The sequence below is a fragment of the Drosophila montana genome, unplaced genomic scaffold (genome assembly GCF_035044405.1).
Source record: "Drosophila montana isolate Dmon_TW-CO22-7 unplaced genomic scaffold, ASM3504440v1 contig_1624_1, whole genome shotgun sequence".
Taxonomy (NCBI): Eukaryota; Metazoa; Arthropoda; class Insecta; order Diptera; family Drosophilidae; genus Drosophila; species Drosophila montana.
In genome coordinates, this window is record NW_026996559.1 from 382,509 (window position 1) to 403,159 (window position 20,651).

Sequence of the window (20,651 nt, forward strand, 5' to 3'; positions counted from 1 at the left end):
ATAGAATTTTATCGATTGGTAAATTTGAATTTCGGCCATTAAAAAAGTAGAACGGAATTTATGAAAAACGAGCTGATAAGAATTTAATAGCTTAGACTAATTATGTATTCTGTATATGATGCATACATACATATACAAAAAGATGATTCTGCCTAACCTATGCCTGAGTTCTTAAATATAAAAACAACAAATTACACATAGAATAGAACAATAGTGGAAGATATGATTTAGCACATAATTGCAGCGTACTAAACAGATTACCGATATTAGCCATTAAGCTCGTCATTGCGATGCTTTCGCATGTGCCCGGCCAGTCCCGCTGCCTGTGCATAGGCATTGCCGCACAGCTTGCACACAAACTGCTTTGTCGCTGTGTGCAGGAACTTGTGATGATAAAGCCCTTTCTGTCGGGAAAACGTGGCGCCGCACACTTTGCATACGTGTGGCCGTTCCGTCGAGTGCATGGCCATGTGCTCGCGCAGACCCGAGTGAGATGGGAAACGCTTGTCGCACACCTTACAGCCAAACGGACGCTCACCCGTGTGACTGCGTAAATGGACGCGCAGCGTCTCCTTGTTGCGGCAGCTGTAGCCACAGCTCTCGCAGACAAAGTTTTTCTGCTCCGAATGCACCTTGCTGTGGTTGCGCATGTGGCGCGTTGTGAAAAAGCGTTTATCACAGCCCGGATGGCTGCATGGCACATTGCGCTCATTCGTATGCTTCAGCTGATGGCGTTTTAGCTCGTGGCGTGTCTTGTAGCGTCGGCTGCAAATAACACAGGGCGCTCCGCCATGCACCTTTACCACATGCTCGTCCAGCAGGCGAAGTCGCGGTAGCTGCGCATTGCACTCCAGGCAGACAAACGCCTCGGTTAGGTTAATATCATGATCCCGCTTCACGTGCTGGCGTAATGTATATTTGCCATGGTAGACTTTGTCGCAGTGCTCGCATTTGTATTTGGTGGACGGCTTAGACGCATGCACCTTTGGCGGCGCATAATCCACGTCGACGTCATCATCATCGACATCCGAAATAACAACATCGGAATCCAAATAATTGTGCTGTCGCTCAATGTGGCGCTCCAGCGACTTTTTGCTTTGATACGTCTTATTGCAATGTGTGCAGGCCAGCTGCTCTTTTTTGGCTCTGAGTGTGCCATCCTGACTAATGGCATCCGTGTTTTCTACGTCGGACTCAACGTCCTCATCGAAGTCCACTTTGTGGTCACGTATTTGCCGCAATTGCTCTGTTCTGCTGATGGGGTTACTGTCCCACTTCATGATGCTGCTGGTTAAGCCAACGGGATCTTCCACGTCATCATCATCTTCGTCGTCGTCCAGCAGTTGTTTTGTTTCGTCTAGAAAATCTTTCCCACTGCTGCCGTTCAAATCATCATCATTGGCTAGTTCATACCAGGAAAACGGATTTACTTGGATTGTCGCCTGCGAGTGCAAGTGCGGGGAGAATCCATCCATCTCCTCCTGTTTTGGCAGTAGCGCCTCCGTTTTGAGCAGACCGTTCTCGAAGTGCTCGTTCTGTATGTGAAGCAGAAAGTCGGCAAACACAAAGCTCTTCATGTCACAAAACGCACAGTCAATGCGATAGCTGTTCAAACTTTGGAAGTATACCTCGCCGCACTTGGCATTGGCAATTCCGGCAAATGTGTCCGGCTTAAGTGCCTTCAGCATTTTAATAATGTTATTTATATCTTTGCTAACTACTACACATTTGTATGTTTTTAAATCGTTTTTGGCTGCAACAAGCTGCGCAAAGCAACGCAAACAAATCGTGTTTGCTATTCAATTCTCACTGACTGGCTAAACAGATGATTAGTTTTGGCATTTTGCAGCACTGTATTCCTATCGGACGCAGCAGGTCACACTAAAAGAAAACCAATTGACTGGCGCCAATTGGATTGCAATCCAGAGTCAATTATCTGGATGTATCTACAAAAAATTTAGATTTTTATATGACCTGATCAGTTTGATTTTATTTATACGATACGCGGTGTTCTTATAATAGAATAAGAATATATATTCTAACTTAAGTTTAGAGATTTTTTGATGATTCAGTTATGTTTAAGGTTTTAACAGCGTGTCTATGAAACCTTCTTAAGAATAAAGTCAAAGGACTATATAACTACCAATTTCCAGAACACTTTTGAATTATTATACCTGAATGGAAAACCATGGTCATGCTGTGAAATTGAAAAAAATATGCATCAAATATAAATCGAAGAACAGGAAAATATGAAACGAGACAATAAAATCCAAAAACATATCCAAAGTAAAAAAAAAATAAAACGAAGTGGAATATAACACCTCTCTCAGCCACTTGCTAACGCAAATTCTTGACAAAAGAAACTACATAGACATGTATACATACATACATTAGTTTATTAGAACTTCGGGCTTAACATGTATTAGCTGGTGCTGCCGCAAATGATTATCATTTATGAACTTTTTATCACACTTCTCACAGCCGTATTTGGCCAAGCGGTAGTGTTTCTTCAACTTGTGGGTGCTTAGCGTGGAGGCACTGCGGTAAGTGTTGCTGCACAGCTCGCAGGCAAAAGGCAAATGCGCCGAGCTGATGACAGCATTATCCGTGGAATCGGCTATCTCTACACTGAGATTCGCATGTAGCTTGCGTCTATGGGTATCCATTTGGTTGCGGGTGTAGAAGCACTTGTTGCAGATAGTGCAGGCCCAGCGACGCACTTGGGTGTGACGCAACTCGTGGCTAAGTAGTGCACTGCGGTGGGTGAATAGCTTCTCGCAATGCTGGCATTGCAGCGCCTGGCGTTGCTCATGGGTGCGCAAATGCCGCGTGAGCGTGCAGATCGCGCGAAACTGTTTGCCACACCTCTCGCACTGATGGGGCTTGCTGCCAGTGTGGATATTTAAATGAGTGTCAAGCAAATAGCGCCGTCGAAAGGTGCGTCCACAATATGTGCATATGTTAGACTTATTGTGTTGCTTATATTGACGGTGCTCCGGTTGCTTCTCCACATGTGGGGCATCACAAGCTGCGCTATATTTGGAGTCGACATTGTCAGTGGCTATGGTAAGTGCATCTAATCGACTTTCTGTTATTGTTGTCACTGACACTGAGATCGATGGCATTAGAAGCACGGGCTCATCTAGGCAATCGGAAGCACTCGTGGAGGGGCTAGCTTCATGAGTAAGTTCGTCTATTAGCAAATCACCTTTTCCGGCGCGGATCTGTGCCTGCAAATGCTCATTGCAGAAGTGCCGCCGGAATGCATCGTAGTCCACGATAGATATTCCACAAATGCATATTATTAGGAATTTTGACTCTACCGATTCGTCGCAAAGTATTTCGGCACATTTCCTGTTAATGTTTATTTCTTCGACCATCACCAAATTGTAGTTACCAACACTAATCTCCCTCGTGCAATATATCGAATTGAAATTTCCACCGGCCTTCCAATACTTGTTTTTATCGACAATAGCAACACGCGATTTGTAATTGTTAGACTGCATTTGCAAATTCGTGTACGTCTTCATTATCGTTAAACCAAATATAATTGAACATGCATCCCGATCTTACCGAGCGCATCCTACAGCATTTGGAGTCCGTCGACAAAGTTGATACAGTAGAACTTGCCACGCAATTCAGTGTTGACCACCAGAAAGTTGTCGGTGCTTTAAAGAGCATTCAGGCACATGGCGATTTGGTTAACGCAGAGACAGCCACGCAGAAGAGTCTGGGACTTACCGACGAGGGCCGATCCGTGGTCGAGAATGGCAGCCACGAAGCTATCGTCTATGGTTTGGTACCGGCGGAGGGCATTCCTCAAGCAGCGCTGATGGCAGCCGGCGGAGCCAATGCCAAAGTGGGCTTTAGCAAGGCTATGTCGCAAGGCTGGATACTGTTGGACAAGAGTGTGAATCCGCCGCTGATTCGGCGCAAGGTCGACCACATTGTCGACAATGTAAAAGAGCAGCTGTTGCTGGTGGACAGTGGCAGGGCGCAACTATCTGCCAAGGACGTGACTGATTACAAGAAACGCAAGCTATTGCAGGAGACAACCACAAAGAGCTTTGTACTGAGCAAGGGGCCAGAGTTCTCCACAACGCTCACTAAACTGGAAACGGACCTGACAATGGATATGCTGACTAGCGGCTTGTGGCAGCAGCTGAAATTCAAGGCATACAACTTTGATGCACTGGGCGCGACACCGACGCGGGGTCATTTGCATCCGCTGCTCAAGGTGCGCACTGAGTTCCGCCAGATCTTCCTTGAGATGGGCTTCTCAGAAATGCCTACCAACAACTACGTGGAATCATCGTTCTGGAACTTCGATGCACTATTTCAGCCACAACAGCATCCAGCACGTGATGCGCACGATACATTCTTCATCAACCATCCGGCGCAGAGCCACAAGTTTCCCCAGGAGTACTTGCAGCGGGTGAAGACCGTACACTCAAAAGGTGGCTACGGCTCGTTGGGTTACGGCTATGATTGGAAGCTCTCCGAAGCGCAAAAGAATCTGCTGCGCACCCACACAACTGCTGTGAGCGCACGCATGCTATTCAAACTGGCGAACCAGGAGGGTGGTTTCAAGCCAGCAAAGTACTTTAGCATAGACAAGGTGTTCCGCAACGAGACGCTGGATGCGACCCATTTGGCCGAATTCCATCAAGTTGAGGGGGTTATTGCTGATGTTGGCTTAACACTCGGTGATCTGATTGGAACACTATATGAGTTCTTCCGAAAATTGGGTATTACTCAGCTGGAGTTCAAGCCGGCATACAATCCGTACACGGAGCCCAGCATGGAGATTTTCTGCTATCATCCTGGCCTGGCCAAGTGGATTGAAGTGGGCAACTCTGGCGTCTTCCGGCCGGAAATGCTGCTGCCAATGGGATTGCCTGAAAATGTGAATGTTATCGCATGGGGTTTGTCGCTGGAACGACCTACGATGATTAAGTATGGCATCAACAATATTCGGGATCTGGTTGGACCCAAGGTTGACCTCAAAATGGTTGAAGAAGGGCCCATTTGCCGATTGGATCACGTGTAGTGTTGCATTTGCTATTTAAATCATAATTTTTAAAATTCATATTTGAACAGTAACAAGTTCGCGCGTTTGTAAACAATAAACCAACACTGTTTTGCAACACCGATATTCGGAGAAGTAACATTACTGGCTAGCAATCGAACAAGTCATCACAATAAAAACGCAAACAAAAGAAATATCGAAACTCAGGCTTTTAGTTTTGTTTTTGTTCTTAAAATATATATTTTTTCTGTAACGTTGCCACTGTAGATGATGGCTAATGCTGACCTAGAACTGGACAAGGAGAATACACAAACACTGCAGCAAGCCATTCATCTGAGGTTCGGCACTCAAAATGCCAGTGAACCAACAAAATCTCACATTTCGATTGGGCCAAAACTTGTTATACCACAGCTAAAGATACCGCAGATTAACGCCAGCACGCCAACCAGTGCCGAGGTACTTTCTGCGGAAGAACACCGTCGCGCCGCTGATGCCCATAATGAGCGGCTGCTCAATGCAATCAAACGCCGTCGAGAGCAGAGTGAAGCGAGTCATTCAGCTAGAGATTCATCTGCATCCTCCAAAGAATCCACCGATAGCCTACTGGCCAAACTCCCCTTGTTAAATGGTATCAGTTGCCGGTTAACCATACCCAAGCTGCGAACGGCTTCGGGTGAACCACTCGATGAGCCCCAATTCAACATACCTTTACTCAACAAGTTGCGCAGCCAGAACAATTCGTTGGAGCTGACCCAGCTGGAGAAGGGCGTGAGCAAATTGAAACTTACTGCTGACGATGGTGGCGATAGTACCAAGCTTAAGAGTATTCAGGAAATGCAACAAGCACCGACCCCACTGATCGATCTGACCTCAACTGTAATTGCTATCCAAAAAGATGCACCACCACGCGAGGCGGCGAGTAAGGTGCGACACAAGCAGGCAGCAGTTATGGAGCACTTTGATATTCCATTTATTGGCTGCGATAGCCTTAACCGTGTCTCTGTTGGTATGCTGTTCAAAAAACGTCAAAGCAGTACATCAAGCGACTTTGAGGCGACTGTTACGAGAATTATAGAGAAATCCAGCGATGTTGGCAGTATGCTTGATGCAACAGTTGGCTATCCAAGACCACGGCAGCCACAGCTTAGGTACGCTGCCTCGCCTCTAGAACTGCAGAATCTGAAGATGTATAAACGGGAGGATTACGGTACAAATATTAAACGGTTTCGCTTCGATACTGCATCGCCCGATGAGATTGTTAAGGAGGCGCTACAGAAATCCTGGCGCATATCGCGCACATAGTCTAAGTATTAGCTATGCTTTATGCCTAAGTGTACAAGTTGACATTAAAAATTATTTAATATATTTTTAGCGATGAATTCACACCGACATCGATTCATTAATTTATTTGCCAGACGTTTTCTGTATCGATATTTAGTAAGTGTCGATAAACAGAAATACATCGCTATCGCTGAATACATAATTTCAGACAAAAGAACATACACATTCGCGCACACACATATGTACACAGCAGTAGGCATAGACACAGACGAAAGAAGAACAAGCAGTAGAGGAGAATGCGAATAAGAACTGCGTATATGTATGTGGAAATACAAAACAGCAGACACAACGAACAGTGTGCTTTTTCGGCATAGATCTCAAGCCTCAGACGCATTAAATCAACGCAATTAAAACGCACAATCTAATCGAAAACCATCGACAAACAAGCTGCTGGCATAAATTGTGATCGAACAGCTGTGGAAGTGGAAAGGGCACCAAAAAAGTAATCATAAAGTGCGAAAGGTCAGCAGCAGGAACATTTCGCTGTATATCAAACAGTGTGTTTGTGTGTATATGTGTATGTGTGTCTAGCTGTCACTTTCTTGCGCGCGCACAAGACATACACAAATTGAAATCAGCGACAACACCTCCCCCACAACCCATCAAAGACAAAACTTGACATACGCGCCCGGTTCCGGTGCCATCGAGCCACCGCCGTTGGTCAGTTACCCGTCTCTAGACCCATCAACAGCGCAACACTCGGTTGCAATCGCATACATATAAAAAAGTGGAAGTGCGCGTTGCTGTGGTTGCATTTCCTTTTTGGTTTTGTTGCTATCTATAAGATTATAATCCACATTCAGCTCCAGGCATTTAGCGCAGGTGCCGGTGCCAACGTTGCCGTCGTGCTGCTGTTTACATGTGGAAGTTGTTGTACAGGTAAAGTTCGTGTATATATGCATAGTTACGCTTTTGCTGTATGTGTGTTTTTTTTTTTTTTTTTTTTTTTTTTGCAACTTCATTTCATGTTTTCCATTAGCAGCTAATGGGCTGCTACCAATATGTTCCAGATGCCAGTGACTGGGCACACCTAAATAATGAGCTTTGCTTCTCGATTGCCATAGAATTTCTGTGATGTGTGACCAGGGTGCAGTTAATTTATCGCCCTAACGAATCGTTTTTGCGTTCGTACTTTTCTGTTCAGAACAAGTCTGTTCAATACGACGAAATTCATTCCAATACTAATTAAATCAACACAAATACCACATCAACTTGGAGGGATTTGCAATATAAAACGAGGAAAGGGCTCGAATACGTACATGTACATACATACATATGTATATGAGAAAAAGCTTCCTAATTGACGCTTGTTATAATTTTCCGATATTTAACTTGTCACTTATCACAAGGATATTTTCCGGCTTGGTGTTCATACGTGTGTTCGCCTATGCAGACAAGTGACCTTGGCATAAAACGCCCCCGACAAATGCTTTGCACACACCTTCACACCTACCTCGCACAGCTACATCGTCAGCTGCTGCAGTTGTTATTGTCAAAGAGCAAACAGAAATCGTTGGATTGATAATACACGACTCTACCCTTTCCTGGCCTATAGCTACTGCTTGTGCACAGACACACACACACACACGGACGGACTCGTAATTATCACAAACATCACCATCATATGGTCTCATGCTTTTTTATCAAGCAGACAGTCGGGTCGCACGTACTAGGGGGAAATCATCGTAGGCACACACATACACTTGCATGCCAATTATCAAGTTTTAATTATTTTAGCAGCACGCAAACACACATATACATTCGCAAAGTTAAAGAGAGAGAAAACTAACTGTTATACAAATTTTTAGAAACGCTGACAACAACAAAGGACGCTGCAAAGAATCCAGAAGAGCAAAACAAAACGTAAGACCTCAGCAGAACCACAGTGTTGAGCAGCTTTAATTGCTTTAGCCCTTATCAATTGCAAACTGTAAACACTCCGGCGAAAAATAACGAAGCAGACCTTCAAGACTGGAATATAAGAGCTAAAGGAGTTGCTGGAGCAGAGGTGGTGGCAGGCACGCGTGTTAAGCGTTAAGCCGGCTTTGTGTGTTGTACGCGTGTGCGGGGGAGGGGGGCGCGGTTGAGTGTCCACTATTCGTGAGATGTTGCCATTCACTCCGCAAGTGGTTAAACGTTTGTTAGCACTCAAAAAGGGCAACGAGGACAACAGTGTCGAGGGCAAGTGGTCCGAGAAGGCTGTCAGGAATCTGGTGAAGAAGATCAAAAAGAATTCACAGATTGAGGAACTAGAACGCGCCATCTCCACACAGAACTGCAATACTCGGTGTGTGACTGTGCCGCGCAGCAAGCCCGCTGCCACCGGCGAAAGCCTACGGAAGGGCTTACCGCACGTCATCTATTGCCGACTGTGGCGCTGGCCCGATCTGCAGTCACAGAATGAATTGAAACCGCTCGAGCACTGCGAGTACGCGTTCCATTTGCGCAAGGACGACATCTGCATTAATCCGTATCACTATAAAAAGATTGAGCTATCAATATTGGTTCCAAAGTCGCTACCAACGCCCCCTGACTCCATTGTCGATTATCCTTTGGACAATCATACACATCAGATACCAAATAATACGGAATACAATGCTGCAATAATACGCAGCGCCTCGCTCAGTCCGCCACAGTATATGGAATTGGGTGGCAGCAGCAGCAACAGCAGCAGCAACAACACAACAACAACTGGAGCCGGCGGCTACCAGCAACAGCAGCAGCAACAACAACAAAACTCGCCGATATCCTTTGGCAGCGTGGTAGGCGTGGGCCAGAACTTGCCACCAGGCAGCTGCAACATGGACTCGCAATCCAGCGTGCTCAGCGTGGGCAGCAGTATACCCAACACGGGCACCCCGCCGCCGGGCTATATGAGCGAGGATGGCGATCCAATTGATCCAAATGATAATATGAATATGTCGCGGCTAACACCGCCCGCCGATGCCGCACCAGTGATGTACCATGAGCCGGCCTTCTGGTGCTCCATATCCTACTATGAGCTAAATACCCGAGTGGGCGAAACCTTTCACGCCTCACAGCCATCGATAACGGTGGACGGCTTTACCGATCCATCCAATTCGGAGCGCTTCTGCCTGGGCCTCCTCTCCAACGTGAATCGCAACGAGGTCGTTGAGCAAACTCGTCGCCATATTGGCAAAGGCGTTCGCCTCTACTACATTGGCGGCGAGGTCTTTGCCGAATGCCTGAGTGATTCGTCAATCTTCGTGCAGAGTCCCAATTGTAATCAGCGCTATGGCTGGCATCCGGCAACCGTTTGTAAAATACCGCCTGGATGCAATTTGAAGATCTTCAATAATCAGGAGTTTGCCGCCTTGCTCTCCCAATCGGTATCCCAGGGATTCGAGGCAGTTTATCAGCTAACGCGTATGTGCACCATCCGCATGTCCTTCGTTAAGGGCTGGGGCGCCGAATATCGCCGACAGACGGTTACCTCAACGCCCTGCTGGATCGAACTCCATTTGAATGGACCACTCCAGTGGCTCGATCGTGTACTCACCCAGATGGGCTCGCCTCGTTTGCCCTGCAGCTCCATGTCCTAAGTGTGGCCGCAAAACAAAACTCTTTGACATATGTACATGTGCATATATATATTTGGAATATATATATATATATATATTTTTTTTTTAATCTATTCCACAAAGCGGAGCAATTAAAACACAAGAAGTGAGAACAAAAAACAAACATGAAGTGAAAAGAAAGGTAAAAAAGTTGCAGTCGGAAGATACCGACTGCCGAATACTCTGTTCCCAGTGTGTTTATACGACGAGTGGGAAAGGGACATGGGAAAAATATAAACGTATGTATCTCATCTTATATGGAGATCATCAATAGTCCTTAAATTAAATTTGGTCACTAGCTTTCAAACTGTTTGGATATAAAGCGCTTTTTTTTCCTGAATGGCGGAGGGTGGATGTGGGTGTCGTAAAAATCTAAATACTTGTACCTTAACCAAACATATAATAGTGTCAACAGACTCACGGACATTGTACTAACCATTATTCACATTTTTTTCCTTTGGGAACAGAGTACAAAATCAAAATTAAAATTTTGAGAGCACATTAAATTAGATGTAGCTTATGCAGTTTGCACAGCGCTACAGAAAAAGAGAACTTCTATATTCTATCTACATATACACAAATACGAGATCATGTATTTTGCGTTACATGCTTAGGGTTTTAGTGCTTAGGAATAGGCAGATGGGTTGGGGAAGATGAGACAGACATTTTTGATAAGAATGGGCGGCTCCACATTTTAAAACAAAAATTAACATTTTATACACAGTTTGTAGACATAGAAGAAAGTAAAAATACGAAGACAGCTAAAAAAGAAATAGATCCTGTTTAACAGTGTTTGCAATCGCGCACCGCCAAAAGAGCGAGAGATTCAAAATTCTTTGTGAAAGAAACAAAACAAACGGTGATTTGGGAAACGTTTTTCTAAGATTGATCATAGCAAGGAACAAAAAACATGAAATGATACAACAACAAAATACAGCAGTAACTGGGATTTTTCAAGCTTGAAGCTTACACACGTAAATACATATGAGCTATCTTACCACATTTAATTATAAATGTTAACAAATTAAAATATGTCATATGAATGTTGTTCTAACGTTTCAATTTTTTGCTTCATATGTGTGTGTTTAAATCTTAAAATAACATAAATCAAGCAAATCGCAAATGAAGGCGTTTGTCGTTTTATTAGTAAAAACAAAACAAGCAAAAAACAAAACAACACTTACAGAACCAAAGTCTGCATTTGTTGTTTTCTTAAAAAAAAATGTTATTTGCATTAAAAATTGTATCTGCATTTTTTGTCTGGCAGGTGACTTGTTTTTTTTTTTTTTTTTTTTTTACCTACATATGCACAGTTTATGTGTTTAGCTTTCCCACGCTTTGTCTGCATGTTGCACATGTCATAGAAAGCTAAATATTTTTAAGTTAACGTTTAACTCTTTTCTTTTTGCATAACTGCAAATTTGTTTTTGTTTTCTTGTAAAATGCAATTTGTTACAACTAAAAATACAAATCCCAATTGTGTGGCCCTGCAGACTGCAGTACAGCGAATGATACTGATTTATATGCTGTTTTGTTGCCGGTAAGCTGGTTACATTTGTATTTTTATTTGTTTAAACTGCACTTTGACAGTTCAGCTGCCGTATGTTTGTATGCGTAAGAGAGAGAGAGAGAGAGAGTATAGAAAGAGTAGGGGCGAGGAGTGGAGTGTGGCCAGACAAGAATTCGGCAGTTGAGCTAACACACAAGTCCCAAATTTTGCTTGCATAAATCTATATGCACGTATGTATGTATATACATACAGGCATATGTATATGCATATTTTTGCTAAAACTAATGTAATGTTATATTTAAAAATAACTGGGACAAACATATGGAAAATAGAAGAAAAACAGAACCAAACTCAAAACACATTCAACGTATCTGCGAACGAAATTAAACTGACGCTGAAATTGTAACTGTAAAACTGAGAAACCAATATGCGCAAATGAAAAAGGCAAACAACCAATTACCAATACATATTAATATAATATATATACATATATCTTATATACATACATGCATGCAACAGGCGATCAGGCCTAAAGATAAAAATATAAATTTAAAAAAGAAAAAAAAGAAAAAAGCAAACAGAAAGAAACCATTCAAAACAAAAACCAACAAACAATTCTATATGTATAAATCGTATATTTAAATAAACCTTATATTTTAGAACAAACGCCTAATTCAATCGCAACCTTTGGCTTTGTGCACCTTCAAATGTTGTTTATAATTCGATTTGCGCAAAAAGCATGATCCACACAGCGAGCAGCGAAAGGGACGCAATCGCGTGTGCGCAATCTGATGGTGGTTCAGCTCAGAGGAGCTGAAAAAGCGCTTGCCGCAGTCCGGATGCCGGCAGGCGAAGTCCCGCTGATTAAAGTGTCGTTTCAAATGCGTATTTAGATAGCACTGATCCGTTAGAATACGTCCGCAGATGGGGCAGGTATAGCTCAGCGAGGATGTGTGTGTGACAGTGTCCGCGGAGCCCGTTCGCATCTCTTCTTGCTCATCCTGTTCCTTCTGATCCTGCGCCTCTTCTTCAATGTCTGTGGCAGTGTGCTTACTGCTGCCGCTGGCATGCTGCAGCTTCACGTGCATTCGCCGCGCGTGTATGGAATGGAAGGACATGCTGCAGCTCGCCAGAGTGCATATATAGGGTTTCTCGCCTGTGTGCAGGCGCCTGTGCACCGCCAAATAGTTGGCAAATCGAAATCCCTTGCCGCAGATGTCGCACTCGTATGGCCGCTTGTCGGTGTGGGTGACCGAGTGGATGCGTAGTTTGTTCAGCTGGCGAAATCCCTTGCCGCATACATCGCACACATGGGGCCGCTCATTCGTGTGCGTCATCTTGTGTATGCGCAGGCCGTAGGCATCGCTGAAGCTGCGTCCACACAGATCGCAAATGATTGCCGCCTGCCGTTTTGTGGGCGGTGCTCGCTTCGCCTTGGACTGCGTCTTGGGCTTGCCGATTGTCAGATTCGTCTGTTTCTGCGCCTGCTAGGAGCTGCGGTATGAGAGTATGGGGCACAACAAAAGTGTCTAACCACTCACCTGCTTCACGAGACCCAAGCCAGCTGCTGCCGGAAAAAGCAGCACATCGCTGTCGGCCTCCAGATCGCCCAACTGCCCAAATAGCTGTACATCCTCTGTCAGACAGAAGGCATAGCTGTCGCTCGGCTCCAGCTGCTCCTGCTCGGGCATGAATTGCTGCTTCGGCTGACACGGCTGGTGCATGTTTATCAAGTGGTCGCCCACCGATCTGCCGATTCAGCGTCACTCCGTAGTATATTATGTTATTTCTTCAGCACCGATAAGATTACGCCGTTTAACTGTTTCGCCTATAAAAAAAAAAAAACACGAATAAAACTTGTTGCCCGCTTGTACTTGGGCATAAGCGGTGTGTCGGCTCCGGTCGCCGCTTCTTTTAATTTATTATTTTATCGTATTGCCCACTAATAAAATGAGACGGTAAATGCAATTGTTGTTGCTGCTGCTGTTGTAATTCTATTTGCACTTTAAACATTTATTCGATTCCAATTCGTTTGCAACGCTCGCACTTTGAACCACTCCGGACTTGGGCTAACCAACAGCCAGAATAGTCGAACATGCCCACTTATATACACATACGCATATAAATATCTGTACATACATACATACATGCATATGTATATTGGTAATACAGGTCTTCAGTTTACGGTCCCAACTAAACAGTACTTTATCGACATGTGCACAGCACACGGTCGTAGATAACACTATGCAACAGAACTTTGAACATGGATAATATCGGCATATGCACATACATACATGCATATGTATGTTTGTATTAACATATGTAGTAGGTGAATTAGTCATGCTCTAACGGTATCATATCAATTATCTAACCTTCGCCCGATCCACTCTATACACGATCTAAACTTAGACAGTCGAAATTTATCAATTTATTGAGCTCGCAAACAGAACATTATTTTTCTTTCGAAGTTTCTTCTTTATTTTAAATGTGTCTATTTCATAGGACAATCATTTAATTTTGTAGTGGACCATGGTATTTAAGTTTAAGTGAAACTAAATTTGTATTTTAAAAAAATCGATTAAGTGAAATATAACAGAAACATGTGTGCCTGAGGGCTTCATATCATACAACGCAGCCTTATTGATTTAACATAATCAATTGAAAACGAAAAATTTATCATCAAATTGAGCTTGGAGCTCATCTTGCAAATCGTGTTGCAGAGAAACACGTTTGATCAAATGTCGTAGTTCTAATACCCTTCTTCCACAGTATCATAACGTAGATTTTTCTTTAATATTCATACATGTTAGTTGGCTTAGCGTAACAGATATTGTAAGAAACTTGAATAGACTCTACGTCGGCCCATTTCGGAACTCTGGATAAAACATAAATATATATGAACATACCGAAAACAAGGCAGCTCCAAAGATATATATATATATATATATATCGGTTAAAAGCTTAAGATCCCTGTATAAATGATTCTTGGTTTGTGTCCTGATCAAGAATATAGTGCGGGATTGCAACATGACCACAACGTCTGCCGAATATTTCAAGTGTCCTATTGTATTTTTTAAATTAGAAAATCATTTTATTGTTGAATTAAATTTAGTTTCTTCTTAAACAAGCCTTAGTATAAAACTTTTCCGATTTTTTTTTCCAAAATTTACTCAAGAAATAATATACAATAAAATATAATTTAATATTGGGAAATAAAGCCATATTTTATTTTTGTTTAAAAAGAGGATTTCTAAGGTGACCCGTCTGTAGAAGAAAAAAAAAAAACATTTTTATAGAGAACACTACAACGTATATTTTTTTTATATTGACAATTATAAAGCTATTCAAAATTGTACTAATTTCCTCGAAATGCCAAAATGGAGCCGATAATGATTGATCAGAAATCTGAAGTAAGCGAACAAATGCATGTTGTCCAGTGTAATTATCAGAGTAAAGGTGACATTGAAGGGGCTCGCTCAAGCATTCAATTAGGCCTGCAAGCTGTGCAACTGGCTAATGCGAACTCCGGCACGATCTAAAGCGAGCTAGCAATACGTCGTATATTTACGAAACATGCATATACATCATGTACATATATAATTAGGGAACAGCTTTTCGTAGTATTACTTTAGTCCGGAGCGAATGCAAACGACTAAAGCAATTTCATACAACTGAATTTTATGGCCGCTATGGCAAAAGGTAAACTGATAAAATATATTAATTTGATATCGAGAGATTGTGGCTACACTTTGAACTTTTGCAGGAGGTGGCGAAGTTCCCTGTTCTGGCGACGCAGAAAGACTACCTCGGCATCGTATTGCACACGCATCTTAAGGACCTCGACATAGTGGTTAAGACCATGCTCCAGCGTCTTCCACAGATGGGTCTTTGAGTCTGGAAAGATGTTGGTGAATTGGCGCCAGAACGCTTGGATTTCCTTATCATTGAATTGAATTAGTTCGGCCTCTAAGCTGCTCTCTGAGGAGCTGCCATAGATTTGCTTGTGCTTTTGGTTTGTAAAGAGATTCATGGCGTGTAGCACGAGTGCCGGCTCCATCACCAGATAGTGATTAGGGCAGGTATCTTTAGTTGCATGGCTCTTCACCAGAAATGTCTTGCCGTCGTTTTTGCCCTTCAATAAAGCCTGATCCAGGTTATTGACATCGCCCAGCTTAAGTGAACGCATCTCCTTTTGGTCCTTGAGAAACACCTCTGCACATTTCATTGGGCTAAGCCCCGCCGGCTGGCAGGTGGGACAGTATGTATATGGTTCAAACACCTTGGTCAGCTCCATAACATGGTCCAAATTGCGTATACGCAACGCCGCAAAAATGTTATCGATGCGCACCATTGTCTGCTCCTTTTCCGTGTACGGCTTGAGGATCTTCAGCAGTCGCTCCTCGATCAAAAAGCCACCGCGATCAGCCAGCTTACGCAATATGTTGCGCATAAGGCGTGCAGATTCTGGCGGCAGCTCCAATATGGGTCCGCGTGGTTTCTCCTCGTCTTCGATAGCCGTGTATCCAGATCCGCCGTATTGCTTAGGCAACTTGCCAAAGCGACGCTCGATGCGATCCATGGCATTGTTGGGTCGCTTCTCCACCGGCTTGTTAATGTTCTCGATGTGTATGTTGGGCTTCTTCCACGGCATCACCAGCTGCTGCTCGTGTAGTATGCGATCGATCTCGAAGATGCGTGTGAGCAAGTCTGTGATCTCCTCGTAGTTAATGTTCCATACGCGATTAAACTTCTCGCGGTTAATATTACGTGTGTGCATGGCTTTGGCCTCCATTTCGCTGATGCTTCCGTGCAGTTGCTGGATCTCACTGGTCAGCTTAAGTATGGTGCGGCGGCCACTGTGGAAAACTTGCTTGTAGTTCCGCCTGGTGCGCGCGACCATTTCATGAAGGCGAGCAACACGACGCTTTTGTTGATTTGTTATAATTGTGTTCTCATCGTTGCGCCGCTGCAGCACCTGGTAGTTGTAGTCAAGCTTCTCGGAGTTCATCAGCACGTTGTCGCGTGTGCGTCGCAACTCCAGCTCTAGGCGCTCGCACTCCTTCTCCAGGCGCACACGCGTCTGCTTCGTTAGCTCATCCTGTGAGTCCTGCAGCAGTTGCAGCTGCAGCGAATAAAACTGTTCGCGTACGCGCACAAGCTTGGACTTCTCCTCGAAGTTGGTATTGAGGGCGTTAAAGAAACTGCGCCACTTTTCATCAGCTGTCAACGAGAACGTCTGGCGTTCGTCTTCAACAGTGTTGCGCAACAATTCAAGATGGTGTTTGTAGGATTCCTTTAGGGTCTCCACTTGATTGTCGATGCGCTCGACCAGACAGCACAGATCGGCTGCCTGGCGCTGGCGATCAAATTCGTATTTGGCATTCATGCGATCGATTTCCTGCTGGCAGGCAGCTATCATCTCATCCTTGCGTGCCATTATTTCGGCGATGCGCTTCTTTTGTTCCTCGATCTGATCCCAGAGCAGCATCGGCTCATTGATCTCATTTAGCTCTGTCCATCGCGCTTTAATATCATCAAACTTGGCCATTGCTTCAATGTTCTCGCCCTCCAGAATCCTCTTCATATCTTTTTGTTGTGTGGCCTCAAACACCCGCCGGTTCAGCTCGCGCCGCTCATTTGCCACGCGTATGTTGGTAACCAGCTCGTTGCCGAAGCGAACTAGCTGACCCAACCGGGTGCTGGTCAGCTCCAGCTGCTGATCAATTTTACTCATTTGAGCCATTGAACGTTCCGCAAATCCCTTGGGTGTATCTCGCTGTATTTGGCGCATTCGCTGCACAATGGTTTGCCGGCGCTCATCCAGTAAGCGGACAGGCTTGTCGCATTTTTCGTTGACCAAGAGCGAATCAATGTGCGCCTGAAAGGACTCCCAGCTATCTGCATCAGGGGCCTCAACCCCATCGTGCTCCGATTCAGTCTCGTCCTCCACATCCGCGTCGGATTCAATCTCCGTGTTGGCGTTTTCTGCCTCAACGTCGTCGTCGTCCTTGTTATCGTTATCCATATTGTATATCTGTTAAATTCAACACCAATATATTATATATAAATCTATATGATTGTATGTGTACTTGGAATAAGAATTTCAGCAGCCAAATACTACAAACAAGATTTCAATTGAATTTCATGTATGTAATTACTCAGATTGTCGCTTGAGCTTGGCCGGCTACTTGGATTGGAGTTAGATCGATATCGTTGCCATGCTACGCCAGTGCTGGTTTTCTTCCGTTGGGGATGTTTTGTAAAACTTAGCATTTTAATATATGCCCAAATTGTATTGGAGATTCTTTATTGAAAAAGTATTGCACATCAATTTTGTTTACGTCGTCGCCAGTCGCTGTGCGCTCGATACCAGCTGTTTTTAGGGTGGCCGTTCATTCGATACCAATTAGAATGGGAACAGTTCACATGAGTGCCATCCTGCTCACTCGAACACGCCCAAAACACATTTCTATGAATGTTGATGTCATCTTTATGTATTACATATGTATTCAATTTCATTTTAACTTAAATTAGAATTACATTAAGAATTTAAGTATTTACTGCTTGACAGCGCTGCGCATTGCAAATTGCATTACACCGCCCAGCCCGATTGAGTTGCATTTGACTCTGATGTCAGAGCCAAATACAGCTCTGCGCTCCTGGGTTGCATTCGTATTTTATTTTTCTTTCATACCATTGCAAATCTGTTTTAAAATTTTAAAAACCAGCAAGCAAATGCGCTTTATTGAACCGTAATACACAATTTTGTGGAATTGTTTAAAGCGCACATACATATATCTATGTATGTACATACATTTATATATCTATTTCCTCATTTCTATTTACAAAATGTTTGCCAAGGGTTGATGGGGAGGGGGGATGGCTGGCTGGCACAATTGCTCAGTTATCCTCAGTCTCCAATGTGATTTCATAAATCAATTCGTCGTCATTATACTCCTGGCCAACCGGTTGGTACTGCTGCCTCTGTTGTGTTTGCTGGTCAAGAGCAGGCTCCAGATACTGTTCATCATCTTCCAGTACCTCCTCGGAGTGCTCATCTTCGGCCACCTGCTCGACGAGCAAGCCCTCATCCTCGTAATTGCTTTGATCGAACTGCTGCACATATGGCTGCTCATCCTCTACCTCCTCGTGTAAAAAGTTGCCATTGACTGTTTCGTAGATGGCTTCGTTGCGGGCTTGCTCTTCATCAGCATCGCCGCCAACGCCATCGATGCCTTCGACGCCATTGGTGTCCGCTGATTCAACAAGCAGACCGGCATCCTCGTCATAGTCTTCTTCTAGCATGCCCGGCAGCTCATTGCATTCGCCCATGATGTCACCATCCTCGTTGGGTGTACGGCTTTCATCTTCATTGACCAGGCGGCGTGTATTACTTCGGCATTGGATTGAGCGCTTGTGCGCATCGAAGTAGTTGATGTCTGTGAATTCCTCCTGGCAGAGATGACACACATACGTGTCCTGATTCAGATGCATCTCTTTTCGGTGTCGTGCCATTTTGTGTGCATCCCGGCATTGCATGCCACAGAACGGGCACTTCAGCATTCGCCGCTTGCCCATATGTACGTTTCGTATGTGCTCCTGCAGTGAGAAGTTCTTGTAATAGGCTTTCTGGCAGTATTGGCATTGGAATCGGCGCTTTTTCTCGTGAGTCGCTTCGCGGTGCCGCTTGAGTTGTGTGTTCTGTGCAAAGGTTTTGCCGCACATTTCGCATATGTGCTCCTTCTCCAAATGCCGACGCTGGTTGTGTACGCGCAAATCCTGCTTGGTGGAGAAGTACAGCTTGCAGGGCTCGCACACATATGGCCGGATGCCCATGTGACGTCGGGCATGGCCGGCCAAGTATTTACAATCCCGATACGTTTCGGTACAGTAGATACACGCGTAGCGGTTTGTGCCAGGTACCATGTGCGTCTTTTGATGCTTGGACAGTTTGGATTTGTGCATGACATCGGGGCAGATGCCGCACTCAACCGGCAGCTTTTCATCATGTACACTGCCAATCATAGAGAACTCTACAATAGGCGTACCATCTTCATCAAAGTCCACAATGGTGGCAATCAGTTCGTCGAATAGCAAGTATCGACGGGGTCCCTTGAATAGGTCTAACATCTTTTCACTGGGTTTAGCCAATTGTGCCGGCTCCTCGCTTTCCTGCACGTCTGACGCATCCATTTCCTCATAGGCATCGCTGTCATCTATTAGCGAATGCGTTACATAGTTCCGCACCAGACTTTGTGGATTGGGCTTTGACTTATTGCGGGTGACCTGTACTGAAGTCCTGGGGGCTGCTGACATCGTCGTCGTAGTTGCCGTCGATTCAAGCTCGACTGCAACAGATTCTGATTGTGGTGAGGGTGTCTGTACGTAGTTCCATTCAAAATTCTGCTGGTCTTGTTCCACACCTTCTTCATATTGTTCATATTGCTCGTACTGTTCCTCAACCTGCGTACCATCTTCATCCTCTTCTTCCTCCTCCTCGACTAAATCATCTAGATCATCTGGAAACTGTTCCGCCTCCATATACTGCACATTCTCGAATGGCTCGTCTTTTGGGACGCGCATCATGGCCTGCTGAAGCTCGGGATAATTGACCAGTTGTTGATGCAACTGATCATTGTCGATGAGCAACTGCCCTTCGGTCCCATCATCGTTTATTAACAGGAACTCTTCATTTTTAAAATCTCTTCCGACATCCACAGCATCTAGGACTACATAGTGATTGTTGCCATCCGTATCGTCGTCGTCGCCGCCACCATCGTTGTTCTGCTCGGAGTATTCTGATTTCGAGGGCAATACGAATTCAATAATTTCTGACATGTCGATGTTTAAGCTCATCGGACTGTGTTTGCAATTGTTGCTGCCTGTATTAATTTATTTAGCCGCTTCGCTTGTATTTATCGTGTGGCATTAGTGATTAGTGATGAAAAAATGCTGGTGTGACATCTGTCGATAGGTTGTGGAGGACAGACGACCGATTTTAAAACCTGTCAAGCGATATTTCAACGCTCCTATCGCATAACAGCAATCACTGATTTATTTCAAGTTAACATTTTTTAAAATTAATTTTGTATGAAACAGCTTTACTTAGATTTTAGGAAAAATTTAAAAAAGGTGATTGCTAAAATATGTAGCACTCTTTGCACTGCCTTTTCATAGTGAGCCAATCAAG

The 20,651-nt window shown here is 44.3% G+C and overlaps 8 protein-coding genes across 11 annotated transcripts; 3 read left to right on the forward strand and 5 right to left on the reverse strand.

Moving 5' to 3' along the window:
• Positions 1-57: 57 nt before the first annotated feature.
• On the reverse strand, positions 58-1,796 carry LOC135440490 (gastrula zinc finger protein XlCGF26.1). The gene has a single exon (XM_064699687.1). The coding sequence runs from the start codon at positions 1,686-1,688 to the stop codon at positions 267-269; it is 1,422 nt and encodes a 473-aa protein (XP_064555757.1). The 5' UTR covers positions 1,689-1,796; the 3' UTR covers positions 58-266.
• A 594-nt stretch (positions 1,797-2,390) lies between these two features.
• LOC135440555 (zinc finger protein 675-like) lies at positions 2,391-3,530 on the reverse strand. The gene has a single exon (XM_064699801.1). The coding sequence runs from the start codon at positions 3,528-3,530 to the stop codon at positions 2,391-2,393; it is 1,140 nt and encodes a 379-aa protein (XP_064555871.1).
• Positions 3,468-5,155, forward strand: alpha-PheRS (phenylalanine--tRNA ligase alpha subunit). The gene has a single exon (XM_064699684.1). It carries the CDS (start codon positions 3,557-3,559, stop codon positions 5,048-5,050), a length of 1,494 nt encoding a protein of 497 aa, XP_064555754.1. The 5' UTR covers positions 3,468-3,556; the 3' UTR covers positions 5,051-5,155.
• A 136-nt stretch (positions 5,156-5,291) lies between these two features.
• Positions 5,292-6,408, forward strand: LOC135440491 (uncharacterized). The gene has a single exon (XM_064699689.1). It carries the CDS (start codon positions 5,297-5,299, stop codon positions 6,329-6,331), a length of 1,035 nt encoding a protein of 344 aa, XP_064555759.1. The 5' UTR covers positions 5,292-5,296; the 3' UTR covers positions 6,332-6,408.
• Positions 6,409-6,537: 129 nt separating this feature from the next.
• Positions 6,538-11,135, forward strand: Smox (Smad on X). Of its 2 annotated transcripts, none has more exons than XM_064699685.1 (2): positions 6,538-7,249; positions 8,179-11,135. In XM_064699685.1, the coding sequence occupies exon 2, from the start codon at positions 8,476-8,478 to the stop codon at positions 9,931-9,933; it is 1,458 nt and encodes a 485-aa protein (XP_064555755.1). In that variant the 5' UTR covers positions 6,538-7,249; positions 8,179-8,475; the 3' UTR covers positions 9,934-11,135. The 2 variants fall into 2 exon arrangements, with proteins under 2 accessions (XP_064555755.1, XP_064555756.1); XM_064699686.1 differs by having other exon boundaries at positions 6,538-6,832.
• A 941-nt stretch (positions 11,136-12,076) lies between these two features.
• On the reverse strand, positions 12,077-13,680 carry LOC135440495 (zinc finger protein 239-like). 3 transcript variants are annotated; one of them, XM_064699694.1, is made up of 3 exons: positions 13,609-13,680; positions 13,003-13,289; positions 12,077-12,948 (listed from the first exon to the last, which is right to left on the reverse strand). In XM_064699694.1, exons 2-3 carry the CDS (start codon positions 13,183-13,185, stop codon positions 12,136-12,138), a joined length of 996 nt encoding a protein of 331 aa, XP_064555764.1. In that variant the 5' UTR covers positions 13,186-13,289; positions 13,609-13,680; the 3' UTR covers positions 12,077-12,135. The 3 variants fall into 3 exon arrangements, with proteins under 3 accessions (XP_064555764.1, XP_064555763.1, XP_064555765.1); XM_064699693.1 differs by lacking the exon at positions 13,609-13,680 and adding an exon at positions 13,464-13,549; XM_064699695.1 differs by lacking the exon at positions 13,609-13,680 and adding an exon at positions 13,464-13,545 and having other exon boundaries at positions 12,077-12,945.
• Positions 13,681-15,122: 1,442 nt separating this feature from the next.
• Positions 15,123-17,829, reverse strand: LOC135440492 (dynein regulatory complex protein 1 homolog). Its single transcript, XM_064699690.1, has 2 exons — positions 17,620-17,829; positions 15,123-17,495 (listed from the first exon to the last, which is right to left on the reverse strand). The coding sequence occupies exon 2, from the start codon at positions 17,484-17,486 to the stop codon at positions 15,204-15,206; it is 2,283 nt and encodes a 760-aa protein (XP_064555760.1). The 5' UTR covers positions 17,487-17,495; positions 17,620-17,829; the 3' UTR covers positions 15,123-15,203.
• Positions 17,830-18,168: 339 nt separating this feature from the next.
• Positions 18,169-20,410, reverse strand: LOC135440493 (zinc finger protein 768). The gene has a single exon (XM_064699691.1). It carries the CDS (start codon positions 20,315-20,317, stop codon positions 18,362-18,364), a length of 1,956 nt encoding a protein of 651 aa, XP_064555761.1. The 5' UTR covers positions 20,318-20,410; the 3' UTR covers positions 18,169-18,361.
• Positions 20,411-20,651: the final 241 nt, after the last annotated feature.